This window comes from Gymnoscopelus braueri (genome assembly GCF_963280865.1).
Source record: "Gymnoscopelus braueri genome assembly, chromosome: 9".
NCBI classification, from domain to species: Eukaryota; Metazoa; Chordata; class Actinopteri; order Myctophiformes; family Myctophidae; genus Gymnoscopelus; species Gymnoscopelus braueri.
The window spans coordinates 27,935,272-27,954,119 of NC_137610.1; the positions used below are offsets into that span (position 1 = coordinate 27,935,272).

Genomic DNA, 18,848 nt, shown 5'->3' on the forward strand with positions numbered 1-18,848 from the left:
CTTTCGTGTGACGCTGTAGTATGATCAAGTAGGGCACTGATTTATGAAAAACACAAAAAGTTCAAATATGGAGATAAAAAAGGTTTCTGCCCGACAGCAACGATATATAGCTTGGACTAAATATCAACTTCTAAATGCTTCTTTAACCACTTAAACACTAAATACTTCTTTGACCTGGGGTCCCCCAGGGCTCTATACTTGGTCCCAGGGCTGGACCAACACTTGTTGGTGCCCCGCGGGTAGGACCAGGTTCGGTGCACCCCGGGATAGTTTATTCTGTCGCCGCAGAAGGTTTTCGCTTCATCAGCGGGCCTAGGGAAGCGACACATTTCGGGAACCCCCGGACTGTTTTGCTGCCCTCCTGTTTGAGGTTGCCAGTCGTTTGGTGCCCCGGGCTGCAGCCCATAAAGCCTGTGCATTAAGCCTGGTCCACTGCTTTTTTCCCGTCTCCAAAATAGCTGATCTACAAGCTCACAATGCTCCATATTGTGGCACTGTGAGCTTGTTTTTATTGAACGTTCTCCTATTTTCACCAAATGGTTGTCTATGATAACATGTCCAGAATAGGGACGCTAGGGTTCATGTGGTTACAACCTTCAATCAATTCTCACACCTTTTGGTGCATTTACAGTATATAGCGCTTTTATCCAAAGTGCTTAGATTGTGCATTACATTCACCCATATTCATACACCGATGGCAGAGGAAACCATGCAAGGCACCAACCTGCTCATTGGGAGCAATTAGGGGTTCAGCGTCTTGCTCAAGGACACTTCGACACTAACTCTGGGGGAGCCTGGGATCGAACTGGGAACCTCGCGTTTGCCATCCGGCCGCTCTACCGTTCACTCTACCCCTGAGCCACTGCCGCCCAATGTTATTTTATCTTGTTCAGGATGGCTTTGTGGTGCTTAAAGGGATATTTCACTTTCAAAAAAACTTTTGGTCATTTTATCATCTACTCAGGCCTTTGTGAGCCCCCCAGACAGTTTTTAAATTGCTCGATTCAGTATTTATATATTTGATATTCATTTTATCAGACACGCCCCCTTCCTAAACAAACCCATTGTAACTTCAAACTCCATTTTAACCAGGTTAGATTTGCCGAAAACACCCGTCCTTGGTTCTGGTGACTCACCCTGCCCTCCTAATGCGTGAGGGGGCCGTGTTTTTCCGATATTTTTTTTCATTTATTTTATTTTATTTTTTTATTGTATTTTATTTTTTACATTTTCCAAAAAAAATATTTAAAATAAATAAAAAAGTAATTGCAAACACGGCCCCCTCGCGTATTAGGGGGGCAGGGTGAGTCACCAGAACCAAGGACGGGTGTTTTTGATGAATCTAACATGGTTAAAATGGAGTTTGAAGTTACAATGGGTTTGTATAGGGGCGTGTCTGATAAAAATGAATATCAAATCTAAATACTGAATCAAGCAACTTAAAAACTGTCTGGGGGGCTCACAAAGGCCTGAGTAGATGATAAAATGACCAAAAGTTTTTTTGAAAGTGAAATATCCCTTTAACCTGCGATTCCTCCTGTTGTTTCCCCGTGCAGCGTTGGCTGACGGCCAGTCCAACGCCCTCCTGAACGGGAACTTCGTGGTGGCCATGTTCAAAAGGGAAATCACCTTCAAGGGAACGGTCATCGAATACAGCGGCTCCGACACCAAGGTGGAGCGCATCAACTGCACCGAGCGCCTCGAGGAGGAGCTCGTACTGCAGGTAAGAGAGGCAGCCAGCGGTTCCTCCTCGTCAATGTCTCACTGTGTCTTCAACAGGGGGTCTGTGACCCCTAGGGGGTCCTCAGAGTTACTACAGGGGGGCCGCCTTTTTCTTTTACATTAACCACTAATCTGGGGGAACATTAGCCGAAAATAGCCGATGTACAAACTCAAAACACCTCGCGCTGTGAGGTGTTGTGAGCTTGTAGATCGGCTAGAGGATTGGTGTAGAGCAGGGGTTTTCAACTGATTTTGACCCAGGGACCACCATCCTGACTAAGAGCAACCTGGGGACCACCACTATTGTGCGTGGTGGGTCCATCATAGACCCACCCCACACAATAGTGGTGGGGGGTTCATGCACCACAGGGAGCTGGAGAAAATAGCTATAATATCAATATAATATCTAATAAAATACAGTGATTTTGTTTGAATATTATGGAATATGATTAAGGATTACTGTGATTATGGAAAGCTCACATTTCATATCACACATACAATACAGTAAGAACTCCTGTAAGTTATTAAAAGTAAAACAAATAAAGAGTTTTAATTTCTTTATTTTTTAATGCATGGCCAGGGACCACCTGCAATACCTCCACGGACCACCAGTGGTCCACGGACCACCGGTTGAAAACCCCTGGTGTAGAGGGAAAAATCAGCAGTCCAAGTTAGAGCCAAATGTCAAGTTTACTAAGTAGTATTGAGGGTTTAAGTGGTTAAATATCTGAAGATGCACATTAACATTAATCTAAGATCGAAGCCTAATGTATAAACAAATAAACAACAAAAGTGCTGTCAAACAAGTCTCTGAAAAAGATGAATCTGCAACATAATGTTATATACACTATGCAGTGGGGGGTCCCTGCTTCATCTCTCTCTCTCTCTCTCAGCTAAGGGGTCCTTGGCCTTAAAAACATTGAAGACCCATGGACTATATACACTGTAGATCAGTGGCTTCAAACTCTACCCCTCAGGCCTCCTGGTAATGCCCGGGTTTTGTATCCTAACAGTTCTAAGTAGTCCCTGATTACAGTGACAACTGGAACATGTGCAGAGACCTCCGGCCAAGGTGTCAGTTTGTCTATAAGGTGTTCTATTGTTCCCTGTCTTTAATACGCTTTCTTTCATCACCTGCCAGGTTAGAAATCAGGCTAGATTTGCTGTATTACAAGTTCTGTTTTTAGAAGTGATACGTGTGGCATTAAAGGTAGTGTAAGTGATATTATTTTGGTTAAAACAAAAGGTTTTTTGTTAATAGCTAATTGCTATAGAGTGTTTGTTCAGCTCTTTAATAAACAGAAAATACATTTTCAGGTGGGTTGCCAGTTTCATCAAAATCAGGAGGGAGTCCTTTCAATTGTACAGTTTTTCAATTTAAATTGTGTCTGCTCATTCTTTGTGTCATCCCTTCCTTTTTCCATTTGCTTATCCTGTATCCTGTATGAGTGGAATTTTATTGAAAGACTACTATGACAAAATTTGCTGTCAAAATGAACACTGCATGTGAAAGCCTTCCCCACGTTCCTCTCCCATGCAGGTGTTGTGTGTGGGGAACCTGTACAACCCAGACGTGCGCTACTCCTACAACATCCCCATCGAGGAGAACAGGGAACAGTTTGTGTGGGACCCCTCAGGCTCCTGGATGGAGTGCAGCCGCATGTGTCAAGGTAAGACCCCCCTCCCCCCCCGCACCCCACCGTAAGCTTTCCATTAGGGACTCCCTCTTTCTTTGGTGTTTCACCCAGGTGGCCGTGGTTTTGAGGTTAGGTCAAGGCAGTGGTTCCCAAACAGTGGGTCGCGGTTCCATTTTTATGGGTCCACGACTTTTACTTCTTATTTTAAAAAATATATATATATATTTCAAAAGATTTTCCATTTCCTTTTTCGTTTTTTTTTCCCCCACAATTATTCATAAAATAATCTAAATTAATAAAAACGAAAATAAATAAATAATTAAAAACAACTTTAGAAGTAGTGAAAATAGCAGATCTACAAGCTCACAATGATGTGAGCTTGTAGATCGGCTATTTTCACTAGTTTGGGTCCCGGGAAGACTTTTTTTGGTCTTTTGTGTCGCGACCAAAAAAATCTGGGAACCAGTGGGGTTAAGGCATATTTTCTGTGAGGTTAGGGCTAGGTTTAGGCATATAACCACGCCCACCTGGGCGAAACACCAAAGAAAGAGGGAGTCCCCTTTCCATTAGGGCCAACAGTTAAACTAACCAATCAATTTAATCTCAGGGGGGGGGGGGGGATTATCCTCTACTACCAGGACCATAGAACTGACACTTTATACAGCACACACATGCACTCTCGCACGCACACAAGCACGCACGCACAGACGCGCACACACTCACTCTCTCTACTGTCTATGAAGCCCCGCCGGTGACCCTGCCGGCATCCCCCTGAGCTCGGCCCTTAACCCCTAGTGAGCCGTGTTAAACCTCCCCTCTGGCGGCGGCCTAGCGAGCCTTCCTGTGGATCAGAGCGCACGGCGCTATTAGCCGGATCCTGGGAAAAGAGCCGTAATCCTGAGGTTCTGAGAGAGCCACAGTCACCCTAAAGCCGGATTTATACTTAAAGTTTGCTCCGCGGTGTCGCGGCACCGAAAAATAGGCGATCTAAAAGCTCACTGTGCGTCGCATTCGTGACGCACAGTGAGCTTTTAGATCGCCTATTTTCTGTGCCGCGGACCCCAGGTTGCAAAAGCAAACTAAGTATGTATCCCTTAAGTCTGTGTGCCAGAGGACTGCATGTCAGAAAGCTGATCGGACTTGTTACATGGGGAGGAAATGCGATCTCGCTGGCAAGCGAGCTGCTCGCCAGATGTTGCTCTTAATTCGAACCTTGCCTGTGTTTGTTTGTGTAAATGTGGGTGTTTGTGTGTGTGTGTGTGTGTGTGTGTGTGTGTGTGTGTGTGTGTGTTGTGTGTGTGTGTGTGTGTGTGTGTGTGTGTGTGTGTGTGTGTGTGTGTGTGTGTGTGTGTGTGTGTGTGGGGGCGTGTTTGCGTGTGTAGGCGAGCGAAGACGCAAGGCGGTGTGTGTGCGTAAGAGTGACCACCTGGAGGTGTCGGAACAACGCTGTGAACATTTACCTCGTCCCGGTGCTGTCGCTGAGCCCTGCAATACTGACTGTGAACTCAGGTAAACACACGCACACACGCGCACACGCACACACACACGCTGCCTACAGCCACACAGCACTCACGCATTGTACATCTATATAAAGTTTAAGTTGTTGGTCTGTTTGTCTGTCTGTGGCGGGTGGGCGGGCCCAAATATGGACATGCCCTGACCTCCATATTCGCTGTTGTTAGGCAAAGTGAGAGAGAGAGAGGAGTCAGGGTGAGAAAGAGAGCCTATTTCAACCACATGATAACCCGCCGGGCAATGCTGGGTACCAAACCTCTAACAAGCTGAGAGAGAGAGAGAGAGAGAGAGAGAGAGGAGAGAGAGAGAGAGAGAGAGAGAGAGAGAGAGAGAGAGAGAGAGGAGAGAGAGAGAGGAGAGAGAGAGAGAGAGAGAGAGAGAGAGAGAGAGAGAAGAGAGAGAGAGAGAGAGAGAAGAGAGAGAGAGAGGAGAGAGAGAGAGAGGAGAGAGAGAGAGAGAGAGAGAGAGCATTTCACCCACATAACAAACCAGAGAGGGAGAAAGAGATCCTGTTTCGCCCACACAAAATCTGGCCAATGATGGGTATCGACACCTGCAATAACGCCAGGCCAGCTGCGTTTTCTGCTTGTCAATCTATCTGTATAATTTCGAGGAATCTCTATCAGTTTTTTTGTCCTTTGCATATCTTGAGAACTACTCACACCGATTCGACCTCACACTTGGTGGGTGTATTGCTGAGGACCCAAGAATTGCAGTGTTTAGTCGACCAGAAGAGCTGTTATCTAGAACTATTATTACTATTATTATTATATTGTAGGTTGTATATTGTCATTTCTTATCTTATCTTTGTGGCTCTGTGCATAACTGTAGTCCCAGTCTTTTTTCAGAAGGTGGCGTACCTGTAGTCTGGAATCCAGACTGATTCGCTCCGTTCAGCTGACTTTTTTTTCTCCACTTCATATCTCAGTCTGGCCGTCTCCAGAACAACTCTCTCTGTTTCCTTACGTTACCTGTTACGTACAGTAGGCACACATTTTACATTGGAAGGCTCCGATCCGCCCACATACCATATTTCATTGGAAGGCTCTGTCCCGCCCCGCCCACAGACCAATCAGAATCCCTCTGCGCCTGGGTGTCCGAGACCACCCCTTGCACATAGGATGCTTGCCCGACTGAGAAAAGAAAAAAGTCAGCTGAACGGAGCGAATCAGTCTGGATTCCAGAATAGCATACCTGTTACCTGTTCCACTTAATTTTCCCATAGCTTCATTTGATTGGCTCAGAAGCAGGTTTGAACCGGAAACACATATGACACATGTGTTTCCAGTTCAAACCGGCTGCTGGAGCCTATTGCTGAGAACTGAAGTGAGTGCAGTGCAGTGGAAGTGTGAAATCGATGGGATGAATGGTTCTCGAGATATTCAAAGGACATACTGTACATACATACATACATACATACATACATACATACATACATACATACATACATACATACATACATACATACATACATACATACATACATACATACATACCGGTACATACCGGTACATACCGGTACATACATACATACAGATACCACATATCTCACAATTCACTTCCTTACTTTGTCTTTCTCCGCCCGCCCCCTCCTATACTGCCCCCTGCAGGTGGCATGTGGCAGGGAAGAGCGAGTGTTCGGCTAAGTGCGGCCCCGGGTACCGCAGCCTGGACGTCCAGTGCATGAAGTACAGTCAGCTGAAGAGGCAGAGTGAGAGGGCGGAGGCCAGGACGTGTGGAGAGCTCTCTAAGCCCCAGACCAGGGAGACCTGCCACGGGGACTGTCTGCTGAAGAGCTGGCAGTACAGTGCCTGGTCACAGGTATGTGTGGAAGATGCTGCTGCTGCTCATTACATGTGTTTATTACAATGCATTCTCACTCTCAACTCATCACGTACTGTATACGGGACGGGGCCTCTTGTTCTGGACCCCTTGGTGTCACTTTTTAATGCACTGGGTAACCACTGTGTCATTCTTTCAATGTGTTGGGTAGTTCGATAGACTGTAGTTCGTTGTACGATGCAAAAATAGCCGATCTACAAGCTTACCATGTGTACAAGCTCAGGTTGAGATGATATTTATTTCGGTTTTTTTTTGGGGGGGGGGGGGGTGATTCTTTAACGTTTTTGCCTATAATGTGCCCAAAATAAGGAACTCTAGGTTGAAAGTTAAAAACATTGAAAACAAGATTTAAAAAAAAAAGTTGAGAAGGGAAGGGACTGCCCGATCGGAGCGAGTTCTGCCAACTCAGCAGTGTTGGCATTGCAGATTGAAAGGGCGGGAATCGGACCGGTCATGAACCGAACCGGTTTCGTCAACATGTATCTGCAGGGCTCTAAGACGTGTTGTCGTGGTTAAGTGTTTTGTTGTGTTTCTGCAGTGCTCTAAGACGTGTGGTTGTGGTTATTAAGTGTTTAGTGTTGTTTCTGCAGTGCTCTAAGACGTGTGGTCGTGGTTAAGTGTTTAGTGTTGTGTTTCTGCGGTGCTCTAAGACGTGTGGTCGTGGTTAAGTGTTTTGTGTTGTTTCTGCAGTGCTCTAAGACGTGTGGTCGTGGTTAAGTGTTTAGTGTTGTGTTTCTGCGGTGCTCTAAGACGTGTGGTCGTGGTTAAGCGTTTTGTGTTGTGTTTCTGCGGTGCTCTAAGACGTGTGGTCGTGGTTAAGTGTTTTGTTGTGTTTCTGCAGTGCTCTAAGACGTGTGGTCGTGGCAGCCGGACCAGAGAGTCCTACTGTATGAACAACCTGGGCAGGAGGCTGTTGGACCGGGACTGCAGCGAGTACCAGAGGCTGGTCTCTGAACCCTGCAACGACCAGCCTTGTCCCAAGTGGTTCCCCAGCGAGTGGAGTGAGGTGAGACACTGCCCCCACCCCCCTGTGAACCTGTGTTCCAAAGTAGTTTATTATTTAGACAAAAGCTCTGGACCCCAAAAGCATTTTTCGTCTGTTTAATGTTGTCCCGTGCCAACCTATAGTGTTAAGGACAGTCCACATCAAGCATGATATCTATATCTATAGATACATTTTACCACTGTCATCGTTACAGCTCTGGTATGGACTCTGCCATTTTTTACAAGTAAATGCATTTTCTGTGAAAGTTTAACATTTTAACCTCCTCTTTTAATGGTCTCTCTCTCTCTCTCTCTCTCTCTCTCTCTCTCTCTCTCTCTCTCTCTCTCTCTCTCTCTCTCTCCAGTGTATGGTGACATGTGGGAAGGGGATGAGACACAGGCAGGTGTCGTGCACTGTGGCAGTGCTGGGAGAGGAGAAGCTGGCGGAGCACCTGTGTGACCCCTCCAGCAAGCCCCCCGCCGTGGGCTCCTGTGAGCTGCCCGAGTGCGCCTCCTGGCAGGTCGGCGTCTGGGGAGCGGTGAGTGCCATACCATACACACACACGCACGTGCGCACGTACACAAACACACCTTTGTATTACTACTTAGATAGATAGATAGATACCTTTATTGACCCCGCGGGGGGGGAATTTCAGTCGCCCAATGACTATTTAGTGTGGTTGTCCGAAAGGGTAACACACTATAGTACTTGGGCGACTTTCTTTATTTTACTTTTCTAGAGCAACCCAAAGTTGTCCCGCTATACTCCACCCACAGTTTTGGCAGCACACCCTCAAGCCATATGTAAAATCGACTGGCTTCATCGGGAATCGTGTGCTTCCATTATGCTAGGCGATATGTTGTATAGTTTAATTCATATTAATTTATTAGTGAATAATTGTTTCCCATTGCCTTGGGACTCAAGTTTTCAAGTATTTTTTTCTCGGAAACTGTAAGGGCAGCAGTTACAACACTTGGAGGGGAGGTTCATAGTCCAGTGGCCTACATACAAAAAAACACCAGTCAGCCCCATGGTGGCGCTATAACAGCCCACTTTACGTTTCGGCTCTTGAAAAATTGCAGAAAAATTGTCCATATATATGCTCACAAGTCGCACCCGTTGCAGTGCACCGCGTTTTGAGCATGTTGATATTATATCAGACATAATTCCAACCCTAACCCCTAAACCGAACCTCTAAATGTCTACCACAACCCCAACCATTTTCTCTTGTCTATTTCCCATATTCTACTTTACTTGTGGGGACATTTGGACCACACAAGCATAGCAATACAAGTGCGCGCGCGCACACACACACACACAGACACAGACACACACATACACACACACGCACGCACGCACGCACGCACGCACGCACGCACGCACGCACGCACGCACGCACGCACGCACGCACGCACGCACGCACGCACGCACACACACACACACACACACACACACACACACACACACACACACACACACACACACACACACACACACACACACACACACACACACACACACACACACCTGTAATGACACATGCTCACACATGACTGCACACACAGGTGCTATTCTCACGGACAAATCCGTATACGCACGTACACATGCATGCACACGCGCGCACACACACACACACACACACACACACACACACACACACACACACACACACACACACACACACACACACACACACACACACACACACACACACACACACAGGTCTGAGTGAGGAAATGGGTTTCATGTGTGACTCGCATGTGGGAACCAGTGAAGGTTTGTGTGCGTGTGTGTGTGTGTGTGTGTGTGTGTGTGTGTGTGTGTGTGTGTAACCTGATAGGTGAGTTAGTGCTCTGACTCCAGCTGCCCGGTGCAGCTTTCACTTTGCCCTCATATCCTGTCCAAGTAAACCGTACCACACACACACACACACACACACACACACACACACACACACACACACACACACACACACACACACACACACACACACACACACACACACACACACACACTGCCCTATATACCTCCTTACCACTTACGCTACTGACCTCTCTACATTCACTCCAGACATCATCACATTTCTCTTTTAGTTTAGGTTAGTTTAGTTTACTTTCATCATCTTCACCAGTATCCATAACATCACATACATCAACATAAACAAACTGTTACATAGTTAAAGGTGATCAAAAAGGACTAGACTGAAGCTAAAAGCTTATAAATGACCATCATACGTACCCATCCTTATGTTTGTCAAAAAGTAGTTTGAAGAAAAAGAAAAAGAATAAACCCTCACACTCATCTGCTCCAATGTAATTTATTGACAACGTTTCGAGCCAAGGCTCTTCATAGGGTCAAACGTTTGACCCGATGAAGAGCCTTGGCTCGAAACGTTGTCAATAAATTACATTGGAGCAGATGAGTGTGAGGGTTTATTATTTTTCTTCATATTACTTTCCCACCCAGCACCTCAACCAAGTGATGTGCACACACACACATTCTATTAGGTTTTGGCAAAAAGTAGTTGCAATGATCTTTTGGGTCTGGAGCTAAAAGCTTTGGGAAACCCCTGGCTGGTGTAGTTTATAGATGTTAATGTGGTGCCAGACGTGTTTACAGCAGGTAGAATCAGATAGCGGTATTTACAGAGCTGGGGTATATCGGCTCCTTAATGCCCGTGTAATCATAATTTGTTGCTCAAATAAACCTGTCCAGAGGCACTTCCTCCGCTCTCACGTTGTGCCCCCCGCCTGGTCGGACCCCCTCACACGTTAGAATTGGGGTAAAGGGTTGTGTGTGTGTGTTTGTGTGTGTGTTGAGGGCTTAACTGTGTGTTTGCGGTGATTTCTACCTTGACTAAGACCCCAATGTTACCTTGACATTGTGACCGTGACATACTTAAATAAAGTTTGAGATCGCCGTTGTTTGACTTTGTGTGTGTGTGTGCGTTTCAGTGTGCGGTGACCTGTGGCCACGGCTACCAGATGCGGGCTGTGAGGTGCGTATCGGGGGCCTACGGCACCACGCTGGACGACCGGGAATGCAACGCTGCCTCCAGACCCAGAGACAGCCAGGTGAGAGAAAGAGAGAGAGAGCGAGAGAGAGAGAGATTGTGTGTCATCATTGTGTGTATTCCTGCACTGTCTGCATGGAGTGCCCTCGGTACATAGAAACACTGTACATACAAACAGAGCAATTACCTTTATACTCTTTTGAAAAACAGCTGCTATTTGTGCAAAACTTTGCAAAAGCTGTGGATATACAGGCTAACTATTTCTGACAGCAAATGCACACTTCTTATGGTTTTGTAAGTTATATTTCCCTCAGTTGCAATGTAACAGCTCTTTCTCATGCCAATAAAGCCCATGAGAGAGAGAGTTGATTTTAAGTTCAAAGATATCAGAAATAGCTGATCTACAAGCTCAATAGCTGATCTATGCGGTGAGCTTGTAGATCGGCAACTTCTGCATTGTCGTAGGATGAAGTATGAAATACTGTAGGGCTTCAAGTGGTTAAGGTTCAATGTTATTTCTCCCAAAGTGGGCAATTAGCGTTTGTGAAAACACATGGCATACATGACATAACGCATAAATATCTGTGACAGGCATAATGGTAAATGACACACACACACACACACACACACACACACACACACACACACACACACACACACACACACACACACACACACACACACACACACACACACACACACACACACACACACACATCATGTTTGAACTGGGGACCCCCACCCTGACAGGCACTTAGAATTGTAGGAGTTTTAGGCCTTAGATTTAGTTTGACTTTACTGTTATCTGGGGACACTCCTCCAAAATCATGTGGGGACAGTTGAGAACCACTGCTATAGACTGAACTGTGTGTGTGTGTGTGTGTGTGTGTGTGTGTGTGTGTGTGTGTGTGTGTGTGTGTGTGTGTGTGTGTGTGTGTGTGTGTGTGTGTGTGTGTGTGTGTGTGTGTGTGTGTGTGTGTGTGTGTGTGTGTGTGTGTAGGACTGTGAGGTGGCACCGTGTCCCTGGATGTCACCTCTGCACAGCACGCCTCGCCCTGACCCCTCCAACCAGCTGCTGACCCAGTGGAGATATGGCTCCTGGACCACGGTATGGACACGTTTAATTTATATACTAAATGAGCGTGCATCGCAATCGATTGATTTATTGAATACTTTATTAACAGTTTGCAAAGGGAAGCACAGGGAAGTACAGTTCAGTACAAGGTCTGTTAAGAGGATTTTAAACCCAAGAAAGCACTATGGCTTGTTTCCATTGGGGTCCTTCCATAGCTTTGAATATACAGTATAGTAAAAAAATACACCAAACCATGTGTGGTACAGCAAATAATTAGGAGCAAATGGGGGACTTTGGATGAAAATTAACATTCTTGCAAAAATTAATCTGGTATGTTTACATTACAGCATGTACAGTATGTGTTGTTCATTAATATGTGCTGTCTGGTCCCAAATACACAAATAAAAATTAAGTAATAGCAGATTGTTGCTATCAGGCAGAAAAACCTTTCTTCGTAAATCGATGCCCTACTTCATCATACAACAGTGTCGCACAAAAATAGTGAAAAAAGCAGATACGCTCAAAACATACAAAAACATCTTAAACTTACATACCGGATTGACTCTGATACTATTCACTATTTTAAATCTGCTGTATTCCCTTTTTCGTTTTTTTTTAATGTGACACATGATTTTTGCTAGATTTTTTTATTTTTATTTTTTTGTGTGTGATACAACACCAGTTGCTCAAAGCCCCGGAAGATAACAAAGAAACGGATGGAAATGGTCGGAAGTGTCTCATGGACTTGCGACCGTATGCAGCATTCTGCCGTCGCTGTCTGACCGTACCTTAAGAGGCAGCAAACCTGACAGGAAAAACCTAGCATAAGGCCTTTGCAGACAGGGTGCGATTTTCCGCACGGAAAAAACGGACAATATCATTTTTTAAATGAAGACATGGTTCTCAATGACCTCATGCACACCCCGTGCGGCGATGCGATGCGGCGATGCGTTTTTTTTTCAATCGAACCCAGTTCGATTCGTGCGTCTTTTCGCATGCGGTAAAAACTGATTGACTAATCGCACCCTGTGTGCAAAGGCCTTTACTGTATGTAGACAGGAAACACCTACATAATGTAGACAGGAAACACCTACTATACCTAATGTAGACAGGACACAGAAACACCTACATAATTTAGACAGGAAACACCTACATAATGTAGACAAGGGATTAAATTTGTTCTACTGCTATGCCACAAAAATGTGGAATTCCATACCAACAGTCACAAAAACATGTGAATCCTTAATCTCCTTCAAAACCGCTTACAGGTGGCTGCAATTCGGAACTGGCCCCTGTAAAAAGTCAAAGCCTAACCCTTGTCTTTGCAAACTGTTAATAAAGTACTTATTCAATCAATCAATCAATCAATCAATCAATCAATCAATCAATCAATCAGGAAACACCTATCTCCATAATAGTAAACACCTAGGAAATACAGTAGGAAACACCTTCACCGATAGGTGATTCCCATTTCCAAGGTGTTTCTTTAGTTTGATTTAAAAGAACAGAGTACGTAGCAGACCTGCAGTTTTCTGCTAGTGTGTTCCAGATACTGTATGCTGTATATGGTGCATAAAAACTGAATGATAAAGGGAAGGCACACCTCGTTGAGAAATGTAACCCAGAACTGGAGATGCTCCTCACATGTATCTCTCATCGTCCTTTTGGCAGCAGCTCTGACTGTAACCTTTGCTTGTCGTAAATTAATCTGCTCGGCTGGCAATCCCAACACAATCACAACAGAGCAGCTGATGTTTGTTCACATCTGCCTCTGTCTTTCACAAACGAGGATGTAGGGGATATTGACTTTAACAGCTTGACAGATCGGGATAGAGTTACACGTCTCCCGTTATGATGAGCGTGTTTGGAAATGTGTGGGGGCCATATTAGCTTTCATAGAGTCGTGCACTATGTGGCAACGTCATAAAGTTGTCTTACTGTGTGCCAACGTTATGCCCTCCACAGATAATACTGTTCAGCCCCATGGAAAATGATTTAGCATGGTCTCTTAGCATACATACTAACAAACGAGCACAAGCAAGTGTGAATATGTGCCAAGTTTTGACAGACAGCTAGTCGTTACGTATTTTTTTCCATTTTAATTTGTTTCATGTCAAATGAAAGCAGGCAATCATAGCTACAAATTGTTGTAAATAGCCGATCTACAAGCTCACAACGCGTCGCAGAGCGACGTGTTGTGAACAGATGAAAGAAATCTGATCTGATAAATAGCAGATCTGCTATTTACGGAAGGAAAACTCTTCCGCCTACGTGAATCGGCCCTAGCCAATCACAGATTGGAGCTTGACCGGAACTGAACTCTTTTACCAAAACAAAGAAGAATCTGTATTATTATTATAACAAAAATCGTATCGTTCTAAGACGATAACGTGTTTAATAATTGCTTCTTTGGGATGTACATGACATGAAAATTATGGGAATATTAACGTGACTCGCAAAATGAGAGCCCCCGAAAAGTCTCTCTCTGGATAAAAGAAAAAGAAAACATGCATTATGCATAAAACGCATGCACATACACACAATCTTGGAAAAGGCACATGCACGCAAAAAAGCATACCGAGTGGAGTGTCGGGGGGGTTAGTAACTTGGTAGGCCCCTCTGTGTCTCGTGCACTTAGCATTGTTGCCTGCTGCAAATGAAAACCACATTTCATCTAAACACCAGTCTACGGTTTCTAAGATGGAACCTCGTGTGTCAGTCTGAAAGCTGACATGAGCTCGTATGTCAAAATTAGGAGAGCGCCAGTGTGCAGGCTTCTACACATGTGCAAGCGGGCACACACACACACGTGCACACACACACAAGCACACACACATACACACACAGACAGACGGGCGGATACATTGCGATAAGAAGCATATGGTGTAAAGTTATGGAATTTAGAGTGTTATTGATATGAGTGGAACATGACTTGTGGAGCAGTGTGATTGCATTATGTATTCATCCCCTCAGCAGTGTTTTTGTTGTATTGAGCTGTCCAGCAGTAGTTCCGACTATCAGTAGGGGAACATCGCCCTGCGGGGAGGACTCCCTCTTTCATTGGTGTGTCGCCCAGGTTGCGCCTAAACCCTAACCTTTAAAGGTAGGGTAAGTGTTTTACTTTGGTTGAAATAAGTGTTAAATAGCTCTATATTCTGATAGTACTAATTGCTATAGAGTGTTTGTTCAGTAAAAGGAGTCTCCCATGTCTCTCCAGCTCTTTATTAAACAGAAAATGCATTTTCAGTGCTCTCTCCTGATTGGCTTAAAATGTGTCACCTACCTGAAAATGTACTATATCACTTACCCTACCTTCAACTTCACAAAAACCATGTCTAAACCTAACGTAACCTAACCTTTTTTCGTACTTATATTGATCCCAAATGACTATTTGTAGAATTGCCCCTGTCGTCCAGTTTCCCCAGCAGTTCCCAGCAGCCCCCATAGCATAGAGAAGAGCCCATAAGCATGTCGCTACATCGTATGCTATTTGTTGCAGTCAATATGTTTTTTTTCCCATGAATCTGTTATTAGTTGTCATTAGTATCCCACACGAGCCGCCGTAGTCTGCTAAACAGACCAACGTGGGGTGAAATCACATCCACTTATGTGCCCATAATGTGTTCCGTGTATGCTTTCATATAGATGTATGTATCTCCCTGCTCCTAAATGGTTGTCTTCTAATGTGCTGAGCATGCAGGGAGTAATGCATTGCAGAGCCTGAACGCCAAGATCAAATATAATATTCATGCTTGTATCTACATTTTATTTGATACAAATTTTCTCCAGCTGTTATGTTCTATTCGTGAGTTATCTGACTGACTGAACTACAGTAATTGAAAACACTCAGCAGACTGACAGGCTGATTACAGCTGAGGCGCATATGACTCAATGTCATAGTGTCCTGCACACACTAACCTCTCGTCACCGGGCTTTCCACCACAGAGGAAAGCCTGGTTTTAATTCTAAACCTGAGCCGTGTGATCCGGTTTAGGAAAACTAAGGGGGTGGGGGAGAGGCGTTGTAAGCTTGTAGATCAGCGATTTCTGCTATTTTTACATGTATAAAATGTATGTATATTAAATTGTCAATCATTTCTTTGTAAATTGAAGTTATTTGTCATATCTGCCCTGTGCAATTTTTGGTAACATAAAAGGCAACAGAAATTTAAATTTTATTCATATGTTCCAATGTTCAATGCCAAACACACAATGAATCTTTAATCGCAATTATTTGAGTGACATTTAATCGTCAACTTAACCCATTAAGACCCGGAACGCATCTGTGTCACTTTAGATTTATTTGGTTATTCTATTATTATTTTTTCCAAAAACTGTTAGGATTTAGAAAACATTTTTAAGAATCGCCTCAGGTCTTAATGGGTTAAATAATAAGTAATCGTGACAGCCCTAATTGATCCCAGGCTATGCACACACTAACGCCATGCTTCCTCCCTGTGTCCATCCTGCAGTGCTCGGTGTCCTGTGGCAAGGGGAAGCGAGCGCGCTACGTCAGCTGCAGGGACGCCCAGGGAGGGGTGGCCGACGAGTCGTACTGCGCTCACCTGCCCCGTCCCCCAGAAACCTCAGCGTGCTTCAGCCCGTGTGGCCAGTGGCGGTCCGGGGAGTGGTCTCCTGTGAGTATATAACATGCATCATCGACACTGTGTCCAATCAGTACACATGTTTCCCTATGTTTCATAGACTTATGGTAATCACTCAATTGCGTTAGTTTTTATGCTGTGGCTTTGTAGGAGGCAGTGTTGATTTTGACAGCACATTTTGATTTAGTCTTAGTCATGGTCTATTGAATAAAATTCCATTTAGTTTTAGTCATATTTTAGTCATCTGAAATGTTTTCGTTTTTGTCTAGTTTTAGTCGACTAAATATCATAAGATTTTACTAAATCTACAGTTGATTTTGTCCAACTAAAATGTATCTTGGCGGGCCGTGATGGCATCGTAATGGCTGATTTTACACTTGGTTGCAAGTGTTCTACAAGCTCACAACGTGTCGCAGCGCGACGCGTTGTGAACTTGTAGATTGGCTATTTGCACCCGAGTGCAACCAAACATAAAATGACTTGTCTTTTAGTTCTACTGGATCTCTTCTCCACTCGTCCCTCACTAACATTTTAGTCAAATTTGTATTTTTGTTGATGAAATTGTCAATATATTTAGTCTTAGTTTTAGTCATCGTAGCTTAGTTTTTATTTCGTTTTCATTTAGTTTTTGTCAGTGAAAAAAGGTATTTGACGAAGATTTTTCGGCATAGTTTGTGTCGACGAAATCAACACTGGTAGGAGGCTAGCATCTACAGGGGTCGGTCTGGGTGAGCGTGTGTGTCTGTTTGTGTGTCTGTTTGTGTGTCTTTGTGTCCGGGGCCATTTTTCTCGCAAACAATCTATCATCACCAAATTTCTTATACACACAGCCAGTTAGGCCACAGATTATTATTCAAGTTTCTTTGTTTCATTCCAAGAATATAAAGGGGGAGGAAGTCACCCCTATTCAGTCTGAATGCACATATGTTATTCATGTAATGTGTTTGGCCTTGATTTGTGAACGTTAGCAAGCCTCTCCCAAAGCTCAACAACACGAGAGCCAAGACTCTCCTTGATAATGTCATTAATAGACAGATTTAGGGTTTCTCTTGCCAGTGCATGGAAGAACGATTTTCAACAGGTACTGGGAAATAACATAAAGGCTAATTTACACAGATATTATATAGACACATTCTTGGTCTATACTCCTTTGGCGCTCCCCAAAAAACAACTGGAATCATGTGGAATCACTTGACGATCTCGAAAATCCCACAGGTTGGGAATAGCTGCTCCATAGTATTCTAGGGTTAGTACACAAAATGAATCCACTATCACACTTCCTCGGCCTAGATCAGTGGAGCAGCTCCAGTTGTGATAACATCAGAGCTTAGAAGAGGTTCTGTGGTTTATACTGGAGCTCTGTGAGAGAAGCTCCCGCAGTGTTTACGAAACACTAATTGGCAGCCGTGTGTACATTCTGCGTTTGACTTTTGTTTATGGATTTACATTCCAACATCGAAATATGGATTCTGAGGATGTTATAATTTTGTCGCTGTCGGGGCTGAAACTCTCCATATTTCAACGTATTATTTTATTATATATTTTACGTCTCATTTTGTAAATGAATGTCCCTACTTCGTCATACTAGAGTCACACAAAAGTAGCAAAAACAGCCTATCTACAAACTCACCACACATCGCAATGCCACACTAGTTCAACCAACGAAAACTATTAACAAGAGCTTGTGACTAAATAATAACTACATTGGATCCATTGGAACTCAGGTTCTTTTTCCCCTTTTTCCTGAAAAGTACCCATTTTGGACATTCAAGGTTTCCACCCGACATTGACAAGATCGGATGCTGACTGGCCATTAATTCTCTTTGTTACTCATTACCTCCAGTGTTCGGTGACGTGTGGGGCCGGGGGTCGGACGACCAGGCAGGTGGTCTGCACCAACTACCACCAGCCCGTGGACCAGGCCTTCTGCGACCCGGACGAGAGGCCCGGCACGGAGCAGGAGTGCACGGCGGCGCCCTGCCCCTCCGTCTACAACCGGCGGCGGGCCAACGACCAGCCCTACGGGTACCCCCGAGACCGCGACCCGGGCCACCACCCTGGGCACAGCAGCTGGAACGTGCCCTCGGCGGACAACCAGTGGAGGACGGGACCCTGGGGAGCGGTATGGCCGCCCTGTTATCATCTTATACCAGTGGTTTTCAACCCTTTTCATATCAAGGTCCATTATTTATTCGGCATTTGAGCCACGGAACCACCGTTTGATGAGATTTTGCCTCTCAGACCCAAGACCTAAGAATAGTTTGTTGTCGTTGGATTTTGTGTTTGAATTGTCCACAATACCATGCTGTATTGATGTTGGTACCATAGGAGAGATGACAGGCAAACGTTGATCAAAATAAAAATTATTTAATTAAGTAATGCAGATGTTTAACAATAATTTAACTATGTAAAATGAAACCAAATGGACCTGTAAGGGTCCATTTGGTTTCATTTTA

At 44.5% G+C, this 18,848-nt stretch overlaps 1 protein-coding gene across 1 annotated transcript in view; it reads left to right on the forward strand.

Annotated features, from left to right (window-relative positions):
* LOC308091277 (A disintegrin and metalloproteinase with thrombospondin motifs 20) overlaps positions 1 to 18,848 on the forward strand; it is a 155,438-nt gene that overhangs the window by 90,233 nt on the left and 46,357 nt on the right. The window contains 10 exon segments of the mRNA XM_080436754.1: positions 1,557 to 1,723; positions 3,263 to 3,392; positions 4,742 to 4,868; positions 6,485 to 6,695; positions 7,558 to 7,722; positions 8,066 to 8,239; positions 10,656 to 10,775; positions 11,715 to 11,822; positions 16,261 to 16,425; positions 18,236 to 18,514. Coding sequence (XP_080292880.1) covers positions 1,557 to 1,723; positions 3,263 to 3,392; positions 4,742 to 4,868; positions 6,485 to 6,695; positions 7,558 to 7,722; positions 8,066 to 8,239; positions 10,656 to 10,775; positions 11,715 to 11,822; positions 16,261 to 16,425; positions 18,236 to 18,514 — 1,646 coding nt within the window.